The 27,623-nt window shown below is 46.5% G+C and overlaps 1 protein-coding gene across 1 annotated transcript in view; it reads left to right on the forward strand.

Moving 5' to 3' along the window:
• Window positions 1-27,623, forward strand: part of crocc2 (ciliary rootlet coiled-coil, rootletin family member 2) — a 185,459-nt gene that overhangs the window by 151,800 nt on the left and 6,036 nt on the right. The window contains exons 27-34 of the mRNA XM_072915124.1: window positions 12,396-12,741; window positions 12,813-12,916; window positions 17,266-17,377; window positions 17,442-17,584; window positions 17,648-18,049; window positions 21,351-21,500; window positions 22,870-23,052; window positions 26,278-26,376. Coding sequence (XP_072771225.1) covers window positions 12,396-12,741; window positions 12,813-12,916; window positions 17,266-17,377; window positions 17,442-17,584; window positions 17,648-18,049; window positions 21,351-21,500; window positions 22,870-23,052; window positions 26,278-26,376 — 1,539 coding nt within the window. The remainder of the gene's footprint in view (window positions 1-12,395; window positions 12,742-12,812; window positions 12,917-17,265; window positions 17,378-17,441; window positions 17,585-17,647; window positions 18,050-21,350; window positions 21,501-22,869; window positions 23,053-26,277; window positions 26,377-27,623) is intronic.

A 27,623-nucleotide genomic window follows, 5' to 3' on the forward strand; every position in this document is an offset into this window, starting at 1 on the left:
GTGCATGAAGCTGAGGACCCACAGTCTGGTACAAGTGGGTGGAGTCCTTGGAAACATTGTGCATGAATCTGAGGACCCACAGTCTGGTACAAGTGGGTGGAGTCCTTGGAAACATTGTGCATGGAGCTGAGGACCCACAGTCTGGTACAAGTGGGTGGAGTCCTTGGAAACATTGTGCATGAAGCTGAGGACCCACAGTCTGGTACAAGTGGGTGGAGTCCTTGGAAACATTGTGCATGAAGCTGAGGACCCACAGTCTGGTACAAGTGGGTGGAGTCCTTGGAAACATTGTGCATGGAGCTGAGGACCCACAGTCTGGTACAAGTGGGTGGCGTCCTTGGAAACATTGTGCATGAAGCTGAGGACCCACAGTCTGGTACAAGTGGGTTGAGTCCTTGGAAACATTGTGCATGAATCTGAGGACCCACAGTCTGGTACAAGTGGGCGGAGTCCTTGGAAACATTGTGCATGAATCTGAGGACCCACAGTCAGGTACAAGTGAGCGGAGTCCTTGGAAACATTGTGCATGAAGCTGAGGACCCACAGTCTGGTACAAGTGGGTGGAGTCCTTGGAAACATTGTGCATGAAGCTGAGGACCCACAGTCTGGTACAAGTGGGTGGAGTCCTTGGAAACATTGTGCATGAATCTGAGGACCCACAGTCTGGTACAAGTGGGTGGAGTCCTTGGAAACATTGTGCATGAAGCTGAGGACCCACAGTCTGATACAAGTGGGTGGAGTCCTTGGAAACATTGTGCATGAAGCTGAGGACCCACAGTCTGGTACAAGTGGGTGGAGACCTTGGAAACATTGTGCATGAATCTGAGGACCCACAGTCTGGTACAAGTGGGTGGAGTCCTTGGAAACATTGTGCATGGATCTGAGGACCCACAGTCTGGTACAAGTGGGTGGAGTCCTTGGAAACATTGTGCATGAAGCTGAGGACCCACAGTCTGGTACAAGTGGGTGGAGTCCTTGGAAATACTGTGCATGAAGCTGAGGACCCACAGTCTGGTACAAGTGGGTGGAGTCCTTGGAAACATTGTGCATGAAGCTGAGGACCCACAGTCTGGTACAAGTGGGTGGAGTCCTTGGAAACATTGTGCATGAATCTGAGGACCCACAGTCTGATACAAGTGGGTGGAGTCCTTGGAAACATTGTGCATGGAGCTGAGGACCCACAGTCTGGTACAAGTGGGTGGAGTCCTTGGAAACATTGTGCATGAAGCTGAGGACCCACAGTCTGGTACAAGTGGGTGGAGTCCTTGGAAACATTGTGCATGGAGCTGAGACCCACAGTCTGGTACAAGTGGGTGGAGTCCTTGGAAACATTGTGCATGAAGCTGAGGACCCACAGTCTGGTACAAGTGGGTGGAGTCCTTGGAAACATTGTGCATGAATCTGAGGACCACAGTCAGGTACAAGTGGGCGGAGTCCTTGGAAACATTGTGCATGAAGCTGAGGACCCACAGTCTGGTACAAGTGGGCGGAGTCCTTGGAAACATTGTGCATGAAGCTGAGGACCCACAGTCTGGTACAAGTGGGCGGAGTCCTTGGAAACATTGTGCATGGAGCTGAGGACCCACAGTCTGGTACAAGTGGGTGGAGTCCTTGGAAACATTGTGCATGAAGCTGAGGACCCACAGTCTGGTACAAGTGGGTGGAGTCCTTGGAAACATTGTGCATGGAGCTGAGGACCCACAGTCTGGTACAAGTGGGTGGAGTCCTTGGAAACATTGTGCATGAAGCTGAGGACCCACAGTCTGGTACAAGTGGGTGGAGTCCTTGGAAACATTGTGCATGAAGTTGAGGACCCACAGTCTGGTACAAGTGGGTGGAGTCCTTGGAAACATTGTGCATGAAGCTGAGGACCCACAGTCTGGTACAAGTGGGTGGAGTCCTTGGAAACATTGTGCATGAAGCTGAGGACCCACAGTCTGGTACAAGTGGGTGGAGTCCTTGGAAACATTGTGCATGAAGCTGAGGACCCACAGTCTGGTACAAGTGGGTGGGGTCCTTGGAAACATTGTGCATGAAGCTGAGGACCCACAGTCTGGTACAAGTGGGTGGAGTCCTTGGAAACATTGTGCATGAAGCTGAGGACCCACAGTCTGGTACAAGTGGGTGGAGTCCTTGGAAACATTGTGCATGAAGCTGAGGACCCACAGTCTGGTACAAGTGGGCGGAGTCCTTGGAAACATTGTGCATGGAGCTGAGGACCCACAGTCTGGTACAAGTGGGTGGAGTCCTTGGAAACATTGTGCATGAAGCTGAGGACCCACAGTCTGGTACAAGTGGGTGGAGTCCTTGGAAACATTGTGCATGGAGCTGAGGACCCACAGTCTGGTACAAGTGGGTGGAGTCCTTGGAAACATTGTGCATGGAGCTGAGGACCCACAGTCTGGTACAAGTGGGTGGAGTCCTTGGAAACATTGTGCATGAAGCTGAGGACCCACAGTCTGGTACAAGTGGGTGGAGTCCTTGGAAACATTGTGCATGGAGCTGAGGACCCACAGTCTGGTACAAGTGGGTGGAGTCCTTGGAAACATTGTGCATGAAGCTGAGGACCCACAGTCTGGTACAAGTGGGTGGAGTCCTTGGAAACATTGTGCATGGAGCTGAGGACCCACAGTCTGGTACAAGTGGGTGGAGTCCTTGGAAACATTGTGCATGAAGCTGAGGACCCACAGTCTGGTGCAAGTGGGTGGAGTCCTTGGAAACATTGTGCATGAAGCTGAGGACCCACAGTCTGGTACAAGTGGGTGGAGTCCTTGGAAACATTGTGCATGAAGCTGAGGACCCACAGTCTGGTACAAGTGGGTGGAGTCCTTGGAAACATTGTGCATGAAGTTGAGGACCCACAGTCTGGTACAAGTGGGTGGAGTCCTTGGAAACATTGTGCATGAAGCTGAGGACCCACAGTCTGGTACAAGTGGGTGGAGTCCTTGGAAACATTGTGCATGAATCTGAGGACCCACAGTCTGGTACAAGTGGGTGGAGTCCTTGGAAACATTGTGCATGAATCTGAGGACCCACAGTCTGGTACAAGTGGGTGGATTCCTTGGAAACATTGTGCATGAAGCTGAGGACCCACAGTCTGGTACAAGTGGGTGGAGTCCTTGGAAACATTGTGCATGAAGCTGAGGACCCACAGTCTGGTACAAGTGGGTGGAGTCCTTGGAAACATTGTGCATGGAGCTGAGGACCCACAGTCTGGTACAAGTGGGTGGCGTCCTTGGAAACATTGTGCATGAAGCTGAGGACCCACAGTCTGGTACAAGTGGGTTGAGTCCTTGGAAACATTGTGCATGAATCTGAGGACCCACAGTCTGGTACAAGTGGGCGGAGTCCTTGGAAACATTGTGCATGAATCTGAGGACCCACAGTCAGGTACAAGTGAGCGGAGTCCTTGGAAACATTGTGCATGAAGCTGAGGACCCACAGTCTGGTACAAGTGGGTGGCGTCCTTGGAAACATTGTGCATGAAGCTGAGGACCCACAGTCTGGTACAAGTGGGTGGAGTCCTTGGAAACATTGTGCATGAATCTGAGGACCCACAGTCTGGTACAAGTGGGTGGAGTCCTTGGAAACATTGTGCATGAAGCTGAGGACCCACAGTCTGATACAAGTGGGTGGAGTCCTTGGAAACATTGTGCATGAAGCTGAGGACCCACAGTCTGGTACAAGTGGGTGGAGACCTTGGAAACATTGTGCATGAATCTGAGGACCCACAGTCTGGTACAAGTGGGTGGAGTCCTTGGAAACATTGTGCATGAATCTGAGGACCCACAGTCTGGTACAAGTGGGTGGAGTCCTTGGAAACATTGTGCATGAAGCTGAGGACCCACAGTCTGGTACAAGTGGGTGGAGTCCTTGGAAATACTGTGCATGAAGCTGAGGACCCACAGTCTGGTACAAGTGGGTGGAGTCCTTGGAAACATTGTGCATGAAGCTGAGGACCCACAGTCTGGTACAAGTGGGTGGAGTCCTTGGAAACATTGTGCATGAATCTGAGGACCCACAGTCTGATACAAGTGGGTGGAGTCCTTGGAAACATTGTGCATGGAGCTGAGGACCCACAGTCTGGTACAAGTGGGTGGAGTCCTTGGAAACATTGTGCATGAAGCTGAGGACCCACAGTCTGGTACAAGTGGGTGGAGTCCTTGGAAACATTGTGCATGGAGCTGAGACCCACAGTCTGGTACAAGTGGGTGGAGTCCTTGGAAACATTGTGCATGAAGCTGAGGACCCACAGTCTGGTACAAGTGGGTGGAGTCCTTGGAAACATTGTGCATGAAGCTGAGGATCCACAGTCTGGTACAAGTGGGTGGAGTCCTTGGAGACATTGTGCATGAAGCTGAGGACCCACAGTCTGGTACAAGTGGGTGGAGTCCTTGGAAACATTGTGCATGAAGCTGAGGACCCACAGTCTGGTACAAGTGGGTGGAGTCCTTGGAAACATTGTGCATGAAGCTGAGGACCCACAGTCTGGTACAAGTGGGTGGAGTCCTTGGAAACATTGTGCATGAATCTGAGGACCCACAGTCTGGTACAAGTGGGTGGAGTCCTTGGAAACATTGTGCATGAATCTGAGGACCACAGTCAGGTACAAGTGGGCGGGGTCCTTGGAAACATTGTGCATGAAGCTGAGGACCCACAGTCTGGTACAAGTGGGCGGAGTCTTTGGAAACATTGTGCATGAATCTGAGGACCCACAGTCTGGTACAAGTGGGTGGAGTCCTTGGAAACATTGTGCATGAAGCTGAGGACCCACAGTCTGGTACAAGTGGGTGGAGTCCTTGGAAACATTGTGCATGAAGCTGAAGACCCACAAGGTTGTGGAGTGTCTTTATAGCAATTTTTCCACCATTCTTCCAAAAGTGCATTGGTGAGGTCACACACTGATGTTGGTGGAGAAGGCCTGGCTCTCAGTCTCCGTTCTAATTCATCCCAAAGGTGTTCTATCGGGTTCAGGTCAGGACTCTGTGCAGGCCAGTCTAGTTCATCCACACCAGACTCCGTCATCCATGTCTTTATGGACCTTGCTTTGTGCACTGGTGCACAGTCATGTTGGAAGAGGAAGGGGCCTCGCTCCAAACTGTCCCCACAAGGTTGGGAGCATGGAATTGTCCAAAATGTTTTGGTATCCTGGAGCATTCAAAGTTCCTGTCACTGGAACTAACTCCTGAAAAACAACCCCACACCATAATTCCTCCTCCACCAAATTTCCCACTCGGCACAATGCAGTCCGAAATGTAGCGTTCTCCTGGCAACCTCCAAACCCAGACTGGTCCGTCAGATTGCCAGATGGAAAAGCGTGATTCATCACACCAGAGAAGGCGTCACCACTGCTCTAGAGTCCAGTGGTGACGTGCTTTACACCACTGCATCCCACGCTTTGCAATGGACTTGGTGATGTATGGCTTAGATGCAGCTGCCCGGCCATGGAAACCCATTCCATAAAGCTCTCTGCGTACTGTACGTGGGCTAATTTGAAGGTCACATGAAGTTTGGAGCTCTGTTGCGTTTTGGACCAGTTGTTCCCCCCCAGGGAATTCAAGTCACAAGTCGCTCCCAAGCTCTTTACGTTGAAAAACCACCAGAGACAGAATAGGTATTTTGTAATATATTGGCAAAGCTTTGCAAATATATATACATTTGAGACCAGTCCAGCATAGAACATTCTATCGCGCCGCCAAAATTGTCTGCCTTCCCGACCCAAAACCCTCTCCCCTCTTCCCTCTCTCTAGTCAAAACACATTATTATCGCTCTCTCTAACATTCCTCATTCAAGGTTAAGCACACAGTTTTTGCAGACAACCAAAAGACCACAATAGGAAGAACACGAGCTGTTTTCAAATATGACTATGAAATAAAAGTAGTAACACTTAAATTCGGAAAGTCTTTGCACTATGCGCTTCAGCATCCGCTGACCCCTCTCTGTCAGTTTACGTGGCCTACCTCTTGGTGGCTGAGTTGCTGTTGTTCCCAAACTCTTCACTTTTCTTATAATAAAGTCGACAGTTGACTTTAGAATATTCAGGACTGGATTTGTTGCATCCTATGACAGTTCCACGCTGGAAATCACTGAGAGCGGCCCATTCTTTCACAAATGTTGGTAGAAACAGTCTCCATGCCTAAGTGCTGGATTTTATACACCTGCATACCTGCCAACTACTCCGGTTTTCCCGTAATTAGTACGGTTTTCATCAACCTATTCCGGGTTATGGTTGCAGTGATAAAAAATACGGTTTTTCATTAATTAAAAAAAATATTTTTTTTTAAGTTTTATTCACGAAATCGCGTAACAACAATGACAATCGACACTGCTTCCCGTCACTTCCTATCGAGCCATTCCGAATGCCATGCGCGAGGCTATTTATAGCACCGCTGCCAAGCACGAGGCACCAGTTGTATGGCGTCACATTAGTGCCAAAAATCCGAGCGCATAAAAACTGTTATCGCGCGCTGATTCTCCACTTCGTGCGCGCGCGCGACACCATTTTGCGCGCGCGTGGTGCCTTTCTGCGCGCTCTCTGTGTACTCCTGGCATCTCTCCTCGCGCTGTCATGTTTCTTTTTGGCACTTTGGGGGCGGGGTATGCTTAGACGGCCCCTTCTTTCTGATTGGTCAGGCGAAAAATGCTGAAAAATGCTCAGAGCCAATCAGAAGTATAGCAGGGCGGGTCATCGTCAATATGTATCAAGATTTACGGAGGAAGAAGTGGATAAAAAAATGTCGCGCGCTGATGGTTATTTCATACCACATAAACACAATACAGGGTAATACAAAATGTGACCCAAATAAATAATAAGACAACAAACACCACAACATCCGCAGTCGAGGTCAGCAGAACACCATGGGATCGGTGGAGGGAATACTTCGAAGACCTCCTCAATCCCACCAACACGTCTTCCTCTGAGGAAGCAGTGCCTGGGGAGTCTGTGGTGGGCTCTCCTATTTCTGGGGCTGAGGTTGCTGAGGTAGTTAAAAAGCTCCTCGGTGGCAAGGCCCCGGGGGTAGATGAGATCCGCCCGGAGTTCCTTAAGGCTCTGGATGCTGTGGGGCTGTCTTGGTTGACAAGACTCTGCAGCATCGCGTGGACATCGGGGGCGGTACCTCCGGATTGGCAGACCGGGGTGGTGGTTCCTCTCTTTAAGAAGGGGAACCGGAGGGTGTGTTCTAACTATCGTGGGATCACACTCCTCAGCCTTCCCGGTAAGGTCTATTCAGGTGTACTGGAGAGGAGGCTACGCCGGATAGTCGAACCTCGGATTCAGGAGGAACAGTGTGGTTTTCGTCCTGGTCGTGGAACTGTGGACCAGCTCTATACTCTCGGCAGGGTCCTTGAGGGTGCATGGGAGTTTGCCCAACCAGTCTACATGTGTTTTGTGGACTTGGAGAAGGCATTCGACCGTGTCCCTCGGGAAGTCCTGTGGGGAGTGCTCAGAGAGTACGGGGTATCGGACTGTCTGATTGTGGCTGTCCGCTCCCTGTATGATCAGTGCCAGAGCTTGGTCCGCATTGCCGGTAGCAAGTCGGACACGTTTCCAGTGAGGGTTGGACTCCGCCAAGGCTGCCCCTTGTCACCGATTCTGTTCATAACTTTTATGGACAGAATTTCTAGGCGCAGTCAAGGCGTTGAGGGGATCTGGTTTGGTGGCTGCAGGATTAGGTCTCTGCTTTTTGCAGATGATGTGGTCCTGATGGCTTCATCTGGCCAGGATCTTCAGCTCTCACTGGATCGGTTCGCAGCTGAGTGTGAAGCGACTGGGATGAGAATCAGCACCTCCAAGTCCGAGTCCATGGTTCTCGCCCGGAAAAGGGTGGAGTGCCATCTCCGGGTTGGGGAGGAGATCTTGCCCCAAGTGGAGGAGTTCAAGTACCTCGGAGTCTTGTTCACGAGTGGGGGAAGAGTGGATCGTGAGATCGACAGGCGGATCGGTGCGGCGTCTTCAGTAATGCGGACGCTGTATCGATCCGTTGTGGTGAAGAAGGAGCTGAGCCGGAAGGCAAAGCTCTCAATTTACCGGTCGATCTACGTTCCCATCCTCACCTATGGTCATGAGCTTTGGGTTATGACCGAAAGGACAAGATCACGGGTACAAGCGGCCGAAATGAGTTTCCTCCGCCGGGTGGCGGGGCTCTCCCTTAGAGATAGGGTGAGAAGCTCTGTCATTCGGGGGGAGCTCAAAGTAAAGCCGCTGCTCCTCCACATCGAGAGGAGCCAGATGAGGTGGTTCGGGCATCTGGTCAGGATGCCACCCGAACGCCTCCCTAGAGAGGTGTTTAGGGCACGTCCCACCGGTAGGAGGCTGCGGGGAAGACCCAGGACACGTTGGGAAGACTATGTCTCCCGGCTGGCCTGGGAACGCCTCGGGGTCCCACAGGAAGAGCTGGACGAAGTGGCTGGGGAGAGGGAAGTCTGGGCTTCCCTGCTTAAGCTGCTTCCCCCGCGACCCGACCTCGGATAAGCGGAAGAAGATGGATGGATGGATGGACAACAAACACCATAATCACATCTTTCAGCCAGAACTGGTCCACCAGCAATAACATTATTTTATATTTTCACTTCTTCTTGAACATTTGTTTTCTAATTTATGAAATTTCTTTTGATTCAGCCATAAAATTAATGAAATAATCTTTGAATTTTGTTTTTAAAATGTTAAAAATAGCCTTTTAATAATGTATTCTGAAACAGTTTAAAATAATCAGAGAACTGACTAACACTGACCCTACACAACTATGTTGCACAATTAAGTCTTTTTTTTTTTTTTTTAAGTGAAAGAGGTAATTTCAACAGGTACAGCATCCTATGTCATATCTACATGTAATAAGATTTGTCACAAGGCAAACCGTTTGTAAATTGGTCGAAAATCGAGCAAGTTATGGTAATTTAATTAGTACATGTACCATTGACATCAATGTAATGATTGAGGCTAGATGTCTGAAGTAAGATGGCTACAACGTTGCTACGCTGGAGAATGATTGGTTATATGAAAAATGCTCACAGCCAATCAGAAAGAAGGGGCCGTCTAAGCATACCCGCCCTCAAAGTGCCAAAAAGAAACATGACAGCGCGAGGAGAGATGCCAGGAGTACCGTATTTTCCGCACCATAAGGCGCCCTGGGTTATAAGCCGCGCCTTCAATGAACGGCATATTTCAAAACTTTGTCCACCTATAAGCCGCCCCGTGTTGTAAGCCGCATCTAACTGCGCTAAAGGAATGTCAAAAAAAACAGTTGGATAGGTCAGTCAAACTTTAATAATATATTAAAAACCAGCGTGATGTGGGCGCGCATGGAGTCGTATATCAACATGGACGGAGCTGCGTGAAAAAAGCCACCCGGCCTCTTCGCGTAAACTTACCTTAACCACTCGCTCATCTTTTCTTCATCCATCCATCCCTTCGAGTTAGCTTTTATGATGACGCCGGCTGGAAAGGTCTCTTTTGGCAAGGTCTTCCTTTTGAATATCACCATGGGTGGAAGTTTCTGGCCATTAGCATGGCAAGCTAGAACCACAGTGAAGGATGACTTCTCATTCCCTGTGGTGCGAATATTCACCGTACGTGCTCCCGTTGTATCCACAGTGCGGTTCACAGGAATATCAAAAGTCAGTGGAACCTCGTCCATGTTGATAATGTTCTCTGGCCGGATCTTTTTTTCAGCTATCTTGTTTTTACAATATGCACGGAAAGTAGCCAGCTTTTCTTGAAAGTCTTTAGGCAGTTGCTGTGAAATAGTAGTCCGTGTGCGGATGGAGAGATTGCGTCTTTTCATGAACCGGAAACCTGTCGCTTAGTAGGAGCCATTTTGTGGTCTTTACAGATGTAAACACACAAAGGAAATGAAACGTAATATCCGCGCGCTTTTTCTTCTTCTACCGGGGCGGGTGGTTGCTTACAGTAGAAGAAGAAGCGCTTCCTGTTCTATGGGGGCGGGTGCTTACCTTGGCGGTTGCTTGCGTAGAAGAAGAAGAAGCACTTCCTCTTCTACGGGGAAAAAAGATGGCGGCTGTTTACCGTAGTTGCGAGACCGAAACTTTATGAAAATGAATCTTAATATTAATCCATATATAAAGCGCACCGGGTTATAAGCCGCACTGTCAGCTTTTGAGAAAATTTGTGGTTTTTAGGTGCGCCTTATAGTGCGGAAAATACGGTAGACAGAGAGCGCGCAGAAAGGCACCGCGCGCGCGCAGAAAGGCACCACGCGCGCGCAAAATGGTGTCGCGCGCGCGCACGAAGTGGAGAATCAGCGCGCGATAACAGTTTTTATGCGCTCGGATTTTTGGCACTAATGTGACGCCATACAGTTGCCATTGTTTCCAAACGAGCGAACGATCATGGAATCAGCCGGAGAAAAATCGCATACGAGTCTTAAACCGAAAAGAAAACTGCAGTCATTCCGTGAAGAATATTCAAAAGCCTATCCGGGAATAATTATCCGTTCCAAAAAGGGTGAAAACTACGCGAATTGCACCTTGTCCAGACAAGATTTTTCGATCGGACACGGAGGAATTAGCGATGTAAAAGACCACGTCGGGACAAAAAAACACAAGTCTAATGCCGTTGCTAGCGATACAAGTGGAAAACTTTCAACATTTTTCGTCGCCCAAACAGTGATGGTTTTAGCAACATTTTAACCTGTCTGAATGCTAATAATCATTTTGCGAAAGACCCTGGCTACTAGGTTTTTCTGATTTCAAAAGTTGGCAGGTATGCACCTGTGATTAGGACACCTGATTCTCATCATTTGGATGGGTGGACACCATACTTTTGGCATTATAGCGTATATTGTGATTACATTGGTCTCTAAATAAAGCTGATGCTAATATCTGCAGCATCGCGTGGACATCGGGGGCGGTACCTCTGGATTGGCAGACCGGGGTGGTGGTTCCTCTCTTTAAGAAGGGGAACCGGAGGGTGTGTTCTAACTATCGTGGGATCACACTCCTCAGCCTTCCCGGTAAGGTCTATTCAGGTGTACTGGAGAGGAGGCTACGCCGGATAGTCGAACCTCGGATTCAGGAGGAACAGTGTGGTTTTCGTCCTGGTCGTGGAACTGTGGACCAGCTCTATACTCTCGGCAGGGTCCTTGAGGGTGCATGGGAGTTTGCCCAACCAGTCTACATGTGTTTTGTGGACTTGGAGAAGGCATTCGACCGTGTCCCTCGGGAAGTCCTGTGGGGAGTGCTCAGAGAGTATGGGGTAACGGACTGTCTGATTGTGGCGGTCCGCTCCCTGTATGCTCGGTGCCAGAGCTTGGTCCGCATTGCCGGTAGTAAGTCGGACACTTTTCCAGTGAGGGTTGGACTCCGCCAAGGCTGCCCTTTGTCACCGATTCTGTTCATAACCTTTATGGACAGAATTTCTAGGCGCAGTCAAGGCGTTGAGGGGATCTGGTTTGGTGGCTGCAGGATTAGGTCTCTGCTTTTTGCAGATGATGTGGTCCTGATGGCTTCATCTGGCCAGGATCTTCAGCTCTCACTGGATCGATTCGCAGCCGAGTGTGAAGCGACTGGGATGAGAATCAGCACCTCCAAGTCCGAGTCCATGGTTCTCGCCCGGAAAAGGGTGGAGTGCCATCTCCGGGTTGGGGAGGAGATCTTGCCCCAAGTGGAGGAGTTCAAGTACCTCGGAGTCTTGTTCACGAGTGAGGGAAGAGTGGATCGTGAGATCGACAGGCGGATCGGTGCGGCGTCTTCAGTAATGCGGACGCTGTATCGATCCGTTGTGGTGAAGAAGGAGCTGAGCCGGAAGGCAAAGCTCTCAATTTACCGGTCGATCTACGTTCCCATCTTCACCTATGGTCATGAGCTTTGGGTTATGACCGAAAGGACAAGATCACGGGTACAAGCGGCCGAAATGAGTTTCCTCCGCCGGGTGGCGGGGCTCTCCCTTAGAGATAGGGTGAGAAGCTCTGCCATCCGGGGGGAGCTCAAAGTAAAGCCGCTGCTCCTCCACATCGAGAGGAGCCAGATGACGTGGTTCGGGCATCTGGTCAGGATGCCACCCGAACGCCTCCCTAGGGAGGTGTTTAGGGCACGTCCGACTGGTAAGAGGCCGCGGGGAAGACCCAGGACACGTTGGGAAGACTATGTCTCCCGGCTGGCCTGGGAACGCCTCGGGGTTCCACAGGAAGAGCTGGACGAAGTGGCTGGGGAGAGGGAAGTCTGGGCTTCCCTGCTTAGGTTGCTGCCCCCGCGACCCGACCTCGGATAAGCGGAAGAAGATGGATGGATGGATGGATGGCTAATATCGGACAGACAGTCCCATGATCACGTGTGAATCTATTTGTGGTGTGGCATCGCAAGCAAAGAACGTATGGAGAACACCGACTTTAGATCTAAAAAGTGGATTTAAGCGTCCATCCTCCCGTGACCGCTGCAGGTTTCAGGTCTGCAGAGACGTGTGACGGAGCTGGAGGAGCGGGAGCGTCACAGCCGGGAGCTCCTGCAGGCCACGGAAGCTCAGCAGCAGGTCCGCGACCAGAAGCACCAAGAGGTCACCGTGAGGCTGCAGAGAGCGCTGGAGGACGCCGCCGTGCAGAGCGGCCAGCTCAGCGCTCGGCTCGGGCACGCCCAGGCTGCCGTCCAGACCCTGGAGCACCAGCTGGGAGAGTGTGAGCGCCAGCGTAGAGACCTGGACCACAAACTGTCCACTCTGCGCTCCACACTACGCCGTACTGTGGGCATGGACGCAGGGGCACGGTCTCCCAGGAGGAAACATCTCCCGGGTTGGTCTCTTTAAGTCCTCCTGCTGGTTTACACTCTGCTGTCAGGAGGTTTACATGCTCTCTGCTCTCAGGACACCGTCTGACTCCGGCTGAGGAGCAAGAACTGGACTTGGACTCCGTCCAGGCCGGCCTCCTGGAGCTGCAGCGAGAAGTGAGGGACGCGCAGAGAGAGAAGGTAGGTTTTGTAGCAGCAGATGTTTCCGCCGACACGTCAAAGCATCGTGCTGCTTTTCACCTTCCAAAACCAGGACAACAGCTAGAAGAGATAGAACTTGCAATGTTGGTGAATTGAAAGAGGGAGAACTTTTTCTCCTCTGTACGTTCCTTTCTGTTAAGAAGACGGCACAGAATGCAGGGATAGATAGCTCTATTTATGAATGAATATATATATAATAATATGGAGTGTGAAAACTAATCCAAAATGTGTAATTTCTACACATAGTCGCACGCATATATGTCGAGTGTTACCGGAAGTGTTGGGCGAGGTGCGCAAGTCCAAGGGGGGCAAGGCAAGCTCGGAGGTCCGTGGGCAGGCGTGAGCATACTTGCCAACCCTCCCGAATTTTCCCGAAATTCAGCGCCTCTCCCGAAAACCTCCCGGGACAAATATTCTCCCGAAAATCTCCCGATTTTCAGCCGGAGCTGGAGGCCACGCCCCCTCCAGCTCCATGCGGACCTGAGTGAGGACAGCCTTTTTTCACGACGGGAGGACAACAGGGTGACAAGAACTAAATCATCCAGATGATATAAATTGTATTATTATGTTTATCTTACCTAAAAATAAATATATTTATTAATTTAAAAAAAAAAAACAACTAAATAAATTTTTACTATATTTTGCTAAAAACATCAAAATTAATTGTATTTTTATTTGTATTTTTTCGGACTGCTTTTTACATCCAGCCATTAGAATTATACATTAAAATAAACATATTTGAAATAATTAATTTTAAATTATCATAATAATTCATTTAAAATGACCATATTTAATTATTAAAATAATTGCTTGTTTATCAACAACTTTAGCATTTTATTCATTACATTTTGAAGCTCTCAGAAGCCAAGTTATGTTATATTCCTTAATATTTATTTATACAAGTTTGAAGTATCTATTATCTAAACAGTTTTATTTGCATATTTTCAGGATGTATATATATATATATATATATATATATATATATATGTGTATATATATATATGTATATATATATATATATACATCCTGAAAATATGCAAATAAAACTATATATATATATATATATATATACGTGCATGTATGTATGTATGTATATATATATATATATATATATATATATATATATATATATATATATATATACATACATGTATATATATACATACATGTGTATATATATGTATATGTATGAAATACTTGACTTGATGAATTCTAGCGGTCAATATACTCCTCCCCTTTTAATCACGCCCTCAACCACGCCCTCCCCCACCCCCAACCTCCCGAAATCGGAGGTCTCAAGGTTGGCAAGTAAGGGCGTGAGGCGCCAGAGTTCGTGTCCAGGGGGGGGGAAGGTCGAGATCCGAGAGGCAGCCAGGGAACCAGAGGGGAACACGGGGAGACGAGACACACAGCTCGTGACGCGGGAACGGAGGAACGCTGCTGGATGACGACAAGGGAACACGAAGGGGGGAGAAACACAGAGAGAGAGAGAGTGTGTGCATAGAGCTAGAGATATTTAGATTACTGTACTGGAACAGGTCGTTACGTTCTGGCCCGGAATGCAGGGTTGAACTGGCTTAAGAAGCCCAGGGAGCTCATCAGCGGCAGGTGTGTAGAGTGCTGACTGACCATTCTTAATCGATTCGCAAAAATCGAATACATGATCTATATCTGCTGTACACATTTACTTTGTATTTGACATTTTAAATGTTTGGCTCGAATTTTATTCAACAAAACCCGTTTTATTTTAGGTAATATAGACATTTATGAGAGCTGTTAATTCTATGGAGGAATGCAGTTCATCGAAGAGCTGGCACATGATGTTATTGAACAGTATTGATTTTTGAAATTGAGAATCGATTCTGAATCGAATCGTTACCACCAAGAATCCAATCGAATCGTTTGATGCCCAAAGATTCACAGCCTGCTGCTGGAAGACGACAAGGGGACACGAGACCAATGAACACGGAGGGGGAGAAGCACAGAGAGAGAGAGAGAGTGTGTGCATATAGCATAGAAATTTTCGGATTACTGTACAGGAACAGGTCGTTACGTTCTGGCCCGGAACGCAGGTTTGCACTGGCTTAAGAAGCCCAGGAAGCTCATCAGCGACAAGCGTGTAGAGTGCTGATTGATTGCCGATTGAATGCAGTGGCGCGCGCCCTCAGGAGCAGGTGAGCCTCCTGATCACTAATCAGAGGCAGGTGCGATTAATTGAGAAAGGTAAGTTAGAAGGGAAGAAACGCTGGCAAGATCAATGACATGCTAAACTTAGGGGATAAATACAACAAACACAAGACAAGGCTTGACCTGTGGCACCAGTTCATGACAATAAACTAAGCTAAAAAAAGACCTGCAGAATTAGGGGGAATATTAGAATGCTAACAAACAAACTTACTTTGCACCCCCCCTGATGATGTTTTGTACTGATGGGTTGATGAGGCGTCATGAAGCGTTTCGACACATTGCAAAACTGTATTGATACTGTGTCGATACTGTGTCACTAAATACTGACATCTGCTGGACATTAAAAATCCCTACAGGCAACCTATGGACCGACTCAACTGACACTGATTTTATGCCCTAGTACAGGGGTCACCAACCTTTTTGAAACCAAAAACTACTTCTTGGGTACTGATTAATGCGAAGGGCTACCAGTTTGATACACACTTAAATAAATAAATATATTGTCATTTGTAAGTTACACGTAAGTGTGATTTAAACAAGAATAGCTAAATAAATAAATGTATATATATTAAAAAAATGGGTATTTCTGTCTGTCATTACGTCGAACATTTTTTTTTCCTTTTACGGAAGGTTTTTTGTAGAGAATAAATGATGAAAAAAAACACTTAATTGAACGGTTTAAAAGAGGAGAAAACACGAAAAAAATTAAAATAACATTTTGAAACATAGTTTATCTTCAATTTCGACTCTTTAAAATTCAAAATTCAACCGACAAAAAGAAGAGGAAAAACTAGCTAATTTGAATCTTTTTGAAAAAATTAAAAAAAAGAATTTATGGAACATCATTAGTAATTTTTCCTGATTAAGATACATTTTAGAATTTTGATGACATGTTTTAAATTGGTTAAAATCCAATCTGCACTTTTGTTAGAATATTTAACAAATTGGACCAAGCTATATTTCTAACAAAGACAAATCAGTATTTCTTCTAGGTTTTCCAGAACAAGAAATTCAAAATACTTTGAAATAAGATTTAAATTTGATTCTACAGATTTTCTAGATTTGCCAGAATAATTTTTTTGAATTTTACTCATAGTAAGTTTGAAGAAATATTTCACAAATATTCTTCGTCGAAAAACCAGAAGCTAAAATAAAATAAATAAAATAAAATAATAATAAATAATAAATAATAATAAATAAATAATAAAATAAAATTATTATTCTTTACAATTAAAAAAAAAAAATTAAAAGGTAAAAAGGTATATTTGTTTAAAAATCCTAAAATCATTTTTAAGGTTGTATTTTTTCTCTAAAATTGTATTTCTAAAAGTAATAAGAAGCAAAGTAAAAAATAAATGAATTTATTTAAACAAGTGAAGACCCATCCATCCATCCATCCATTTTCTACCGCTTATTCCAAGTGAAGACCAAGTCTTTAAATTATTTTCTTGGATTTTCAAATTCTATTTGAGTTTTGTCTCTTTTAGAATTAAAAATGTCGAGCAAAGCGAGACCAGCTTGCTAGTAAATAAATAAAATTTAAAAAAAATAGAGGCAGCTCACTGGTAAGTGCTGCTCTTTGAGCTATTTTTAGAACAGGCAAGCGGGCGACTGATCTGGTCCTTACGGGCTACCTGGTGACCGCGGACCCCTGCCCTAGTATATACAATAATATAAACCAAGTCATTGTATTTCATTTAGGATTATTTCATATCTTCATTTAAATAAAAATATATTTGTATCTTTTTTAGATACGGTCAATAAATAATGTGAACATGTATCATAACATGGAAATCTAAGAGAACGTGTTGTGGATGATTGTGGACTGGGAATTGTTTTTATTTTATTTTTTTACACATTTTTATAAAAAAAAAAAAAAAAAAAAGTTTTCCCGACGTATTACATTTTAGACGATTTCTCTTCTTAGTTATTATTTCTCCGGCTGTAGAAAAGACACGCTCACAGGGCACAGAGGAGGCGACACAGTTCGCGTATCGGTCACGTGACCAAAACAGCTCATGATCGGTCACGTGACTTTCTAAACGCGGTACGCGCACCGACACAGGGTTTTGCTCTATGAGCTCGACGCATGCGCCGATGCATCGGTGTTGCCGGACCCATCACTAATGTTTTGTATCCAGGGTGAATCCAAGGCTCAGCTGGTCATTTTGAACCAGCAGCTGTCAGAGCTCCAGGACAAGTCCGCCAAGGAGGTGACCAAGCTGCAGAAGTCCCTGAAGCATCTGAAGGAAGGTGGGTGGTGCACATGGTCCAGGAGACCACCAGGCAGTTCATCAAGTCTTTCTTGGGCTTGCAGCGAACCGAGAGACGACGGAGCGATTGCGCGAATCCCACACTTCGTTTTCCTTGTCCGAGCGAGACAAGCTGAGCCTGGAGGAGGAGCTGCTTCGGCTCAGGTCGGCTCTGCAAGCTTCCCAGGCTGAGTCCGAGTCCCTCAGGGTGCGGAGACACGGAGAACGGAGCAGAAGGTTCAACCTTTGGACTGACTTGATTGTCTCCCAGGACCAGCTGGACGTGCTGACCGGATCCCAGTCTCAGGCGCACTCGGAACATCAGAGGCTGAAGGAGGTCCTGGAGGAGGTCCGCGGCAGAGCCGAGCTCAGCAGCCGTTGCCTGGAGGGCGAGCTGCGGCAGGACCGGCTCCGGGTGGCCCAGCTGGAGGCGGAGGCGACCCTGCTGCGGGAGAGGCTGGCGGAGGCCGGGGGGAAGCTGAGCGAAAGCGAGGAGCGGCTGAGCGCGGCGCTGGCCCGGGCGGAGCGACGCGAGGGCCAGCTGAGCGAGCAGGTGCACAAACTGTCCGCCACGCTCGGCGAGCATCGGGGCAGCGAGGCCAAGCTGCAGGAGCAGATAGGACAGTTGCAAAGAGCACTGACGACCAGCGAGCACGACCGACGCCTCCTGCAGGTACTCGTCATTGTGGTTTGGAACAGGTGTGGCTATACTTGCCAACCCTCCCGGATTTTCCGGGAGACTCCCGAAATTCAGCGCCTCTCCCGAAAACCTCCCGGGGCAAATTTTCTCCCGAAATTCAGGCGGAGCTGGAGGCCACGCCCCCTCCAGCTCCATGCGGACCTGAGTCCGCTTTCCCACAATATAAAGAACGTCGACAGTAAAGCAGTCCGTCTGCCGTAAACAGCAATGTTGTGACACTCTTAAACAGGACAATACTGCCATCTAGTGCATTTGATGAAGGCACTTTTGTGCGCGCCACACAGCAATGCATCATCAGAGAGGGTGTTCAGCATGGTTAGAAAGATAGTGACAAGAGAATAGAACAAGGATGGACAATTCAACCCTTAACTCAACAATGAGTAGATGAGTGTTATGTGTGTGTATATGTTAGAGATGCGCGGTTTGTGGACACAACCGCGGAGTCCGCGGATTATCCGCGGATCGGGCGGTTGAAATAAAAAAAAATTAAGATTTTATCCGCGGGTCGGGTCGGGCGGTTGAAATAAAAAAAAATTAGATTTTAAATAGATTCAGGCGGGTGGCAGTTAAACCAATTGGGAAATATATATACATAGTTAAATGTTGTTACCCACATACGAAAAACGAGCAGGCACCTGCAGCATATGCCACAACAGAAGAAGAAAAAGAAAAAGAGATGGACACTTTTACGGAGTGGAGAAGGGACGCCTCGCCGGGGTCCGGGACCGAGGCTCCTTCCCCCGAGAGGGCCCCACCGGGAGCCGTAGCTGAGGCGATCCGCGAGAAGGGCCCGACGCACGTCCAGGGTCACCACCGCACCGACACCCCGCCTCGTCCGCCTTCGCCGCGGCCGGCGTCACGCGCAGCAGGTAAGCAGCTTACCTGCCCGCCACCCCCGTGGCCGGGGGCTCGTAACAGGGGTCACTCCGCGCGCTCCGCCCGCGCAGCTTACCTGCCCGCCACCCCTGTTGCCGGGGGCGCGTAACAGGGGTCACTCCGCGCGCAGTGCGCTCACGAAAGGGGTGGGGCTCACCCTGGTTGATATAGACAGCAGGACGGGGGCCATGGAAGTCGGAACCCACTAAGGAGTGTGTAACAACCCACCTGCCGAATCAACTAGCCCTGAAAATGGATGGCGCTGGAGCGTCGGGCCCATACCCGGCCGTCGCCGGCAGCGAGACGCGCTTGGAGGTGCGCTCAGCGCGGCTCCCATATGATTGCGCACTGGTGTGCGTCTGGGCCGTGACAGCGTGGCACGCGAATGTCTGTGCTGCATTGGATCAGTCTTTAACAGGCAAAAGCTTTATAACCTCACTAATGCCTTGCATCGTCTATATTAGATATATAACAACGGGCGGGTGCGGGCGGGTGCGGTTCTGATTAAATGTTAGAAACGGGTGGATGGCGGATGGTTGACGACTTTCTGATGCTTTTGCGGATTAATTAATTGCCTATCCGCGCATCTCTAGTATATGTGTAAATAAATGAACACTGAAATTCAAGTATTTCTTTTATTTATATATATATATATATATATATATATATATATATATATATATATATATATATATATATATATATATATATATATATATGAAATACTTGACTTGGTGAATTCTAGCTGTAAATATACTCCTCCCCTCTTAACCACGCCCCCGCACCCACCCCCCACCCCCCACCTTCCGAAATTGGAGGTCTCAAGGTTGGCAAGTATGGGTGTGCCCAAACTGCCAAAACAAAGGACGCGGGGGCCGTTTTGGACGTTTTCACCTTCAAAACTGGTACAATAGATATCGATTTTTTTCCAAAGAACTAGAAAATGCAATTTTTATAGAAGTTTTGTGTGACTGCTTGATTGATTGATTGATTGACTGAAACTTTTATTAGTAGATTGCACAGTACAGTACATATTCCGTACAATTGACCACTAAATGGTAACACCCCAATAAGTTTTTCAGCTTGTTTAAGTCGGGGTCCACGTTAATCAATTCATGGTACAAATATAACGACGAGCTAAAGCCCAATCGAAATGCTGCCAGATCACGCCAAGTAACAAAAAATATGAGCAAAATGCGCAAAAAAAAAAAAGGCTAGCATACTAACATTTAAATGCTAGCATGCAAACAATAGCACACTTACAGTTAGCTATAGTGAAATACCAAAATATATCACACTGAGGTGTATACCTGTTAATTTGGCAAAAAAAAAAAAATGTTAGCATGCTAACATGCTAACTGTACATCTGTCAAGTACCAAACTATATTACTCTTGTTTGTTCAAAATGCTAATGTGTGAATTGTGAATTACATTTACCGTATTTTCCACACTATAAGGCGCACCTAAAAACCTCCAATTTTCTCAAAAGCTGACAGTGCGCTTTATAATCCGGTGCGCCTTATATATGGACCAATATTGAGCCACAACAGATCTTGCAACTACGGAATGCATAACGTAACCCCAGCCTCTACTGTAGCGTCTATTCTATGCGCCTTATAATGCGGTGCGCCTTATATATGAACAACGTTTTTAAAATCGGCCATTCATTGAAGGTGCGCCTTATAATCCGGTGCGCCTTATAGTGCAGAAAATACGGTATATAGTGCTTTTCCCTGGAGACTCAAAGTGCTTCACATACAAAATGCTAGCATTCTAACGTTTATTAACATTAGCATGCTAACAAGTATCATTTATCAAAATATTTGACGCTGATGTGTACACCTGTTAAATTACCTCAAAAGTTAGCATGCTAATGTCAGCCTGCTAAAACTATGTGCGTCAAATACCAAATGATATTACTCCGACGTGAGTACCTGAAAGATTTGTATAAAATGCTAATGTGTTGAATTGTGAATTACATTTATATAGTGCTTTTCCATAGAGACTCAAAGTGCTTTACATACAAAATGCTAGCATGCTACCGTTTATTGACATTAGCATGCTAACAGGAATCATTCGTCAAAATATTTGACGCTAAGGTTAAATTAGCTGAAAAATTTTCAAAAAATAAAACGCTAGCATACAAATGTTAGCATGCATCAAGTACCAAAGTACGACTATTGTGTAAACCTACAAAATTTGCTTTGAAAAAGCAACAGGTATCATCCATCAACTAACAAAATATTTGACGCCGAGGTGTATACCTGCAGAATTTGCACCAAAAAAAAGCTAGCATGCTAATACTAGAATGCTAACTATTGTGTAGCAGGTGGTTAAAAATGTAGCTCCAGTACTTGAACCATGAACATGACGTCCTGCTGACTCTTTCAAATGTCAGGACCGTCTGGATAAAACCCGAGACGCCCTTTCGGAGAGCAAGAAGCTGAACCACTCGCTAACAGAGCGGGCCCAGACTCTTCAACGAGCCCACGAGGACTCTGAGCTGCGGAATTCTGCCCTGGAGAAACACCAGCAGACACTACATCAGGTGAGTCATTAGTTAAAGTACCCATGATTGTCACACTCACACACTAGGTGTGGTGAAATTATTCTCTGCATTTGACCCATCACCCTTGATCACCCCCTGGGAGGTGAGGGGAGCAGTGAGCAGCAGCGGTGGCTGCGCCCAGGAATCATTTTGGGTGATTTAACCCCCAAAATGATGTTGTTATATTAAAAAAATACTAATAAAGATATATTTTACAAACAGAAAGTTACAGGAATGTACACATGATCCCATGTTTACATCTCATTGTGCAACATGTGAATGTTTTAGTGGGAACTAAATGCGATATCTGAAAGGGGTACACATTATTTCCAAAGTAGGACCCCCACCCAGACATACAATACTAGTACACAGCTCATGAAAAACAATATGTTATAGGGAGAAGTTTTTGTTTACACGAGTCGGGTGTGTCTTGACCTCCGCGGCGGAGGCTCTGCCGAACCCCGGAGGCCGACTAACCGAACCCCTAGGGTTCGATCGAACCCAGTTTAAGAACCACTGGTCTAGTCTCTTACGTCCATCCATCCATCCATTTTCTACCGCTTATTCCCTTCGGGGTCGCGGGGGGCGCTGGAGCCTATCTCAGCTACAATCGGGCGGAAGGCGGGGTACACCCTGGACAAGTCGCCACCTCATCGCAGGGCCAACACAGATAGACATACAACATTCACACTCACATTCACACACTAGGGACCATTTAGTGTTGCCAATCGTGAATGAGCTAAATAATATTATTTGATAATTTATGGGAATGTGTTAATAATTTCACACATAAGTCGCTCCTGAGTATAAGTCGCACCCGCTATGAAAAAAACTGCGACTTATAGTCCGAAAAATACGGTATATGTCAGTAAACAGATTGATTTAGTCATGGCCACGCCCCTTTAATGACGTGCCGAGTGTTGCGACGGAGGCTTGTCGAGCGGCAGTATCGAAGAAGGACAAAAACTGGATTTCCCGGGCGAAAATTGGAAGTTTTGGCAGGTAAGCAGAGGATTCGTATTGTAGACCATGTAGGAGGGAGAAAAAGGGGGCGGGGCGTTGCCCCATGAGCGCCGCAGTGAAAGCAAACCGGTGAAGAATTCTTACAAGAACTAAAAGATAATGCCCAATCAAATTTCAAAACATTTTTGGGGAGAATTATTGACAAGAGTATTTTTTTTTATTCTTAAATTAATTTAAAAATGATAATTGGGCTCCAAAAAAAAGTCACTTTTATTGTTTATCTACTTTATTGATTTTATCATATGTGTATGTATTGTATCTACTGAAGGCTGATACCTTGTACGTCAAAATGCCAAATATGCTCCCCAATAACTGTGCCTATAAGCTCTACGTTTTACCGCCGCAGAGTCTGAAGCGGCGGCAAGAAGAGGCAGAGGCCGCGGCGCGGGAGAGCGCCGATCAGCTGGAGAGCAAAGTGGAACATCTCCAAGGTTCTCTGCACAAGATGCAGCAGGAGAAGGCCAACGTGGAGAAAGTGCTGGTGCGGCTGGGAAAGGACAAAAGTGCCCTCAGGAAGACGCTGGAGAAGGTGAGAGCGCCTGGGACATCCTACTAACCCTTTTCACGCTCCTTCGCCATCTCATGGATTCATCATAATAATAATAATAATAATAATAATAACTACAATGCCACGGGGAATTGCGTGTGAACGCCGCCAAACTGCTGATACGTGTGACTGGAACTGAAATGTTTGAATGTGCAGGGTGAGTGGAGTGTGTGGATGTTGGAACACTTCAAATCGGATGAGAAATGTGGGTAATGCGGTCCATTGTATATTGCCCATTCATTTTCAATGGGGAGAGAACTATCGGAAATTCAGGGATAATCGGGATTTGAGTAAAAGCAAAACATGTTTTGCGTTAGTGTGTGGAAGGTTGAAAGGTCGGAATCGGGTTTAAAAACGATGCAAAATTTTAAGAATTTAGGGCATTGCAGAACTGTAAATGCGTCCATTCATTTGAATGGGAATTTCCTGGAAATTTCAGGAAAACTATGTATACAGTATGTAGACTAGACCCCCTTAGGAGCCCAGTATAGATTGTATTTTTTTACTCATCTTCTTCCCCCAGCGTTTTACCTTTTTCTTATCTTTTACGCGGCGCCTTTGGCGACCCAATCGGCGTTCCTGTTCTGTAACCCTGTACACTGTTTGTTTGTCTAATCTTGAACAAGTTTGTGCGGTTTTGAATCTCGGATCGCGCCCCGGGAAACATGTAAAGATTCTCCGGTTTCGGTGAAAGCCGCGTGTGATGACAGAAGAGGAAGTAGTAGGGGAAAAAATGGGTATTATTAATGATAAGGCCCATTTTGAGAAATAGAAATAAAGAGAAAGACTGTAAATAATCCACCAAAACAAAGCCACGCACGTCCACATTCTCACCAATCATACAGTACGAGTCATATAATTAGTGCGATCGCTCCCCCCTGCTACTATCTTGCATAACAGCAACAAAAAGTCCTATCCTATCCTCTTTTTGAAAATATTGATACTAGCACAATTGAAACAACAATGGAGCTGTTTGGCCACAATACCCAGCAATATGTTTAGAGGAGAAAAGTTTTTAATCCCAGGAACACCATTCCTACCGTAAAGCGTGGTGGTGGTAGTATTATGGGGCGGTATAGCTCGGTTGGTAGAGCTATACTTGAGAGTTGCAGGTTCGATCCCTGCTCCCACCATCCTAGTCACTGCCGTTGTGTCCTTGGGCAAGACACTTTACCCTCCTGCTCCCAGTGCCACCCACACTGGTTTAAATGTCCATCCATCCATCCATCCATCTTCTTCCGCTTATCCGAGGTCGGGTCGCAGGGGCAGCAGCCTAAGCAGGGAAGCCCAGACTTCCCTCTCCCCAGCCACTTCGTCCAGCTCCTCCTGTGGGACCCCGAGGCGTTCCCAGGCCAGCCGGGAGACATAGTCTTCCCAACGTGTCCTGGGTCTTCCTCGCGGCCTCCTACCAGTCGGACGTGCCCTAAACACCTCCCTAGGGAGGCGTTCGGGTGGCATCCTGACCAGATGCCCGAACCACCTCATCTGGCTCCTCTCGATGTGGAGGAGCAGCGGCTTTACTTTGAGCTCCTCCCGGATGGCAGAGCTTCTCACCCTATCTCTAAGGGAGAGCCCCGCCACCCGGCGGAGGAAACTCATTTCGGCCGCTTGTACCCGTGATCTTGTCCTTTCGGTCATAACCCAAAGCTCATGACCATAGGTGAGGATGGGAACGTAGATCGACCGGTAAATTGAGAGCTTTGCCTTCCGGCTCAGCTCCTTCTTCACCACAACGGATCGATACAGCGTCCGCATTACTGAAGACGCCGCACCGATCCGCCTGTCGATCTCACGATTCACTCTTCCCTCAAGACTCCGAGGTACTTGAACTCCTCCACTTTGGGCAAGATCTCCTCCCCAACCCGGAGATGGCACTCCACCCTTTTCCGGGCGAGAACCATGGACTCGGACTTGGAGGTGCTGATTCTCATCCCAGTCGCTTCACACTCGGCTGCGAACCGATCCAGTGAGAGCTGAAGATCCTGGCCAGATGAAGCCATCAGGACCACATCATCTGCAAAAAGCAGAGACCTAATCCTGCAGCCACCAAACCAGATCCCCTCAACGCCTTGACTGCGCCTAGAAATTCTGTCCATAAAAGTTATGAACAGAATCGGTGACAAAGGGCAGCCTTGGCGGAGTCCAACCCTCACTGGAAACGTGTCCGACTTACTACCGGCAATGCGGACCAAGCTCTGGCACTGATCATACAGGGAGCGGACTGCCACAATCAGACAGTCCGATACCCCATACTCTCTGAGCACTCCCCACAGGACTTCCCGAGGGACACGGTCGAATGCCTTCTCCAAGTCCACAAAACACATGTAGACTGGTTGGGCAAACTCCCATGCATGGTTTAAATGTAACTTAGATATTGGGTTTCACAATGTAAAGCGCTTTGAGTCATTTGAGAAAAAGCGCTATATAAAATGTAATTCACTTCACTTATTATGCTCTGGGCCTGTTTTGCTGCCAATGGAACTGCTGCTTTAAACGGGACAATGAAAAAAGGAGGATTATGTCCAAATTCTTCAGGACAAGCTAAAATCATCAGCCCCAAGGTTGGGTCTTGGGCGCAGTTGGGTGTTCCAACAGGACAATGACCCCAAACACACGTCAAAAGTGGTAAAGGAATGGCTAAATCAGGCTAGAATTAAGGTTTTAGAATGGCCTTCCCCAAAGTCCTGACTTAAAGGTGTGGACAATGCTGAAGAAACAAGTCCATGTCAGAAAAGCAACACATTTAGCTGAACTGCACCAATTTTGTGGTCAAAAATTCAAGCAGAAGCTTGTGGATGGCTACCAAAAGCGCCTTATTGCAGGTAAACTTGCCAAGGGACATGTAAGCAAATATTAACATTGCTGTATGTATACTTTTGACCCAGCACATTTTCAGTAGAGCCATAATAAATTCATAAAAGAAGCAAACTTCATGAATGTTTTTTGTGACGAACAAGTATGTGCTCCAATCACTACATCACAAAAAAATAAGAGTTGTAGAAATGATTGTAAATTTAAGACAGCCATGACATCATGTTCTTTACAAGTGTATGTAAACTTTTGACCGCGACTGTATGTGTGATGGTGTACTTGTGTATGTAATGTTGTTATTGGACATGCTCACACACACGTGTGTGGTGAAATGGTGCGTGAAAGAGATAAATGTTGTTGTCATCACCTGATTTGCGCTACATGATGTGTTGTCAGGCGCAGGCGGACGGTCTGAGGACGGAGCGGGCGGGCCAGGTGCAGGCCGGGATGGAGCGCCAGCTGGCGGAGAGGCAGGACCAGGTGACGGCGCTGCAGGTCAGGCCCGAACCGCTTGAGTCGATTCCTTTCAAATGATGAAAGAAGGGCAGATGCACTGACCCCAAAATAGCTGCAGCTAAGTCAATACAACTATAAAATACTATTTTATTGTGCTTACACAGTGAAAGAATGAGCTTTCCACTCCAGCACGTTATGGAGACTACATGCCCTGGCTGGCTCCGCCCCCCTCCAAACTGTCCAAGAAGGACGCTAATGAGCTAAATCAATCAAACTGTTATTTTTATAGCACTTGTATGCACAGGCTAGTTCATACTTGCCAACCTTGAGACCTCCGATTTCGGGAGGAGTGGGCGGGGTCGGGGTGGGACGGGGGCGTGGTTGGGGGCGTGGCCAGAAGGGGAGTTGTATATTTACAGCTAGAATTCACCAAGTCAAGTATTTCATATATATATATATATATATATATATATATTTATTTTATTATATGTATGTATATATATATATATATATATTTTATTATATGTGTTTATATATATATATATATATATATATATATATATATATTTTTTTTTTTTTATTATATGTGTTTATATATATATATATATATATATATATATATATATATATATATATATATATGTATGTGTGGGAAAAAAAATCACAAGACTACTTCATCTCTACAGGCCTGTTTCATGAGGGGTTCCCTCAATCATCAATCCTGATGATTGAGGGAACCCCTCATGAAACAGGCCTGTAGAGATGAAGTAGTCTTGTGATTTTTTTTCCCACACATATATTGCGCTCTACTACGGTATCGAGCACTATTTTTTGGATAACCTTATTAAGACATATATATATATATATATATATATATATATATATAAATCTCCTGATGATTGAGGGTACCCCCCCTCATGAAACAGGCCTGTAGAGATGAAATAGTCTTGTGATTTTTTTTCCCACACATATATTGCGCTCTACTACGGTATCGAGCACTATTTTTTGGATAACCTTATTAAGACATATATATATATATATATATATATATATATATATATATATAAATCTCCTGATGATTGAGGGTACCCCCCCTCATGAAACAGGCCTGTAGAGATGAAATAGTCTTGTGATTTTTTTTTCCCACACATACATATATTGCGCTCTACTACGGTATCGAGCACTATTTTTTGGATAACCTTATTAAGACATATATATATATATATATATATATATATATATATATATATATATATATATATATAAAATAAATACTTGAATTTCAG

Source organism: Nerophis lumbriciformis, linkage group LG18 (assembly GCF_033978685.3).
Source record: "Nerophis lumbriciformis linkage group LG18, RoL_Nlum_v2.1, whole genome shotgun sequence".
Taxonomy (NCBI): Eukaryota; Metazoa; Chordata; class Actinopteri; order Syngnathiformes; family Syngnathidae; genus Nerophis; species Nerophis lumbriciformis.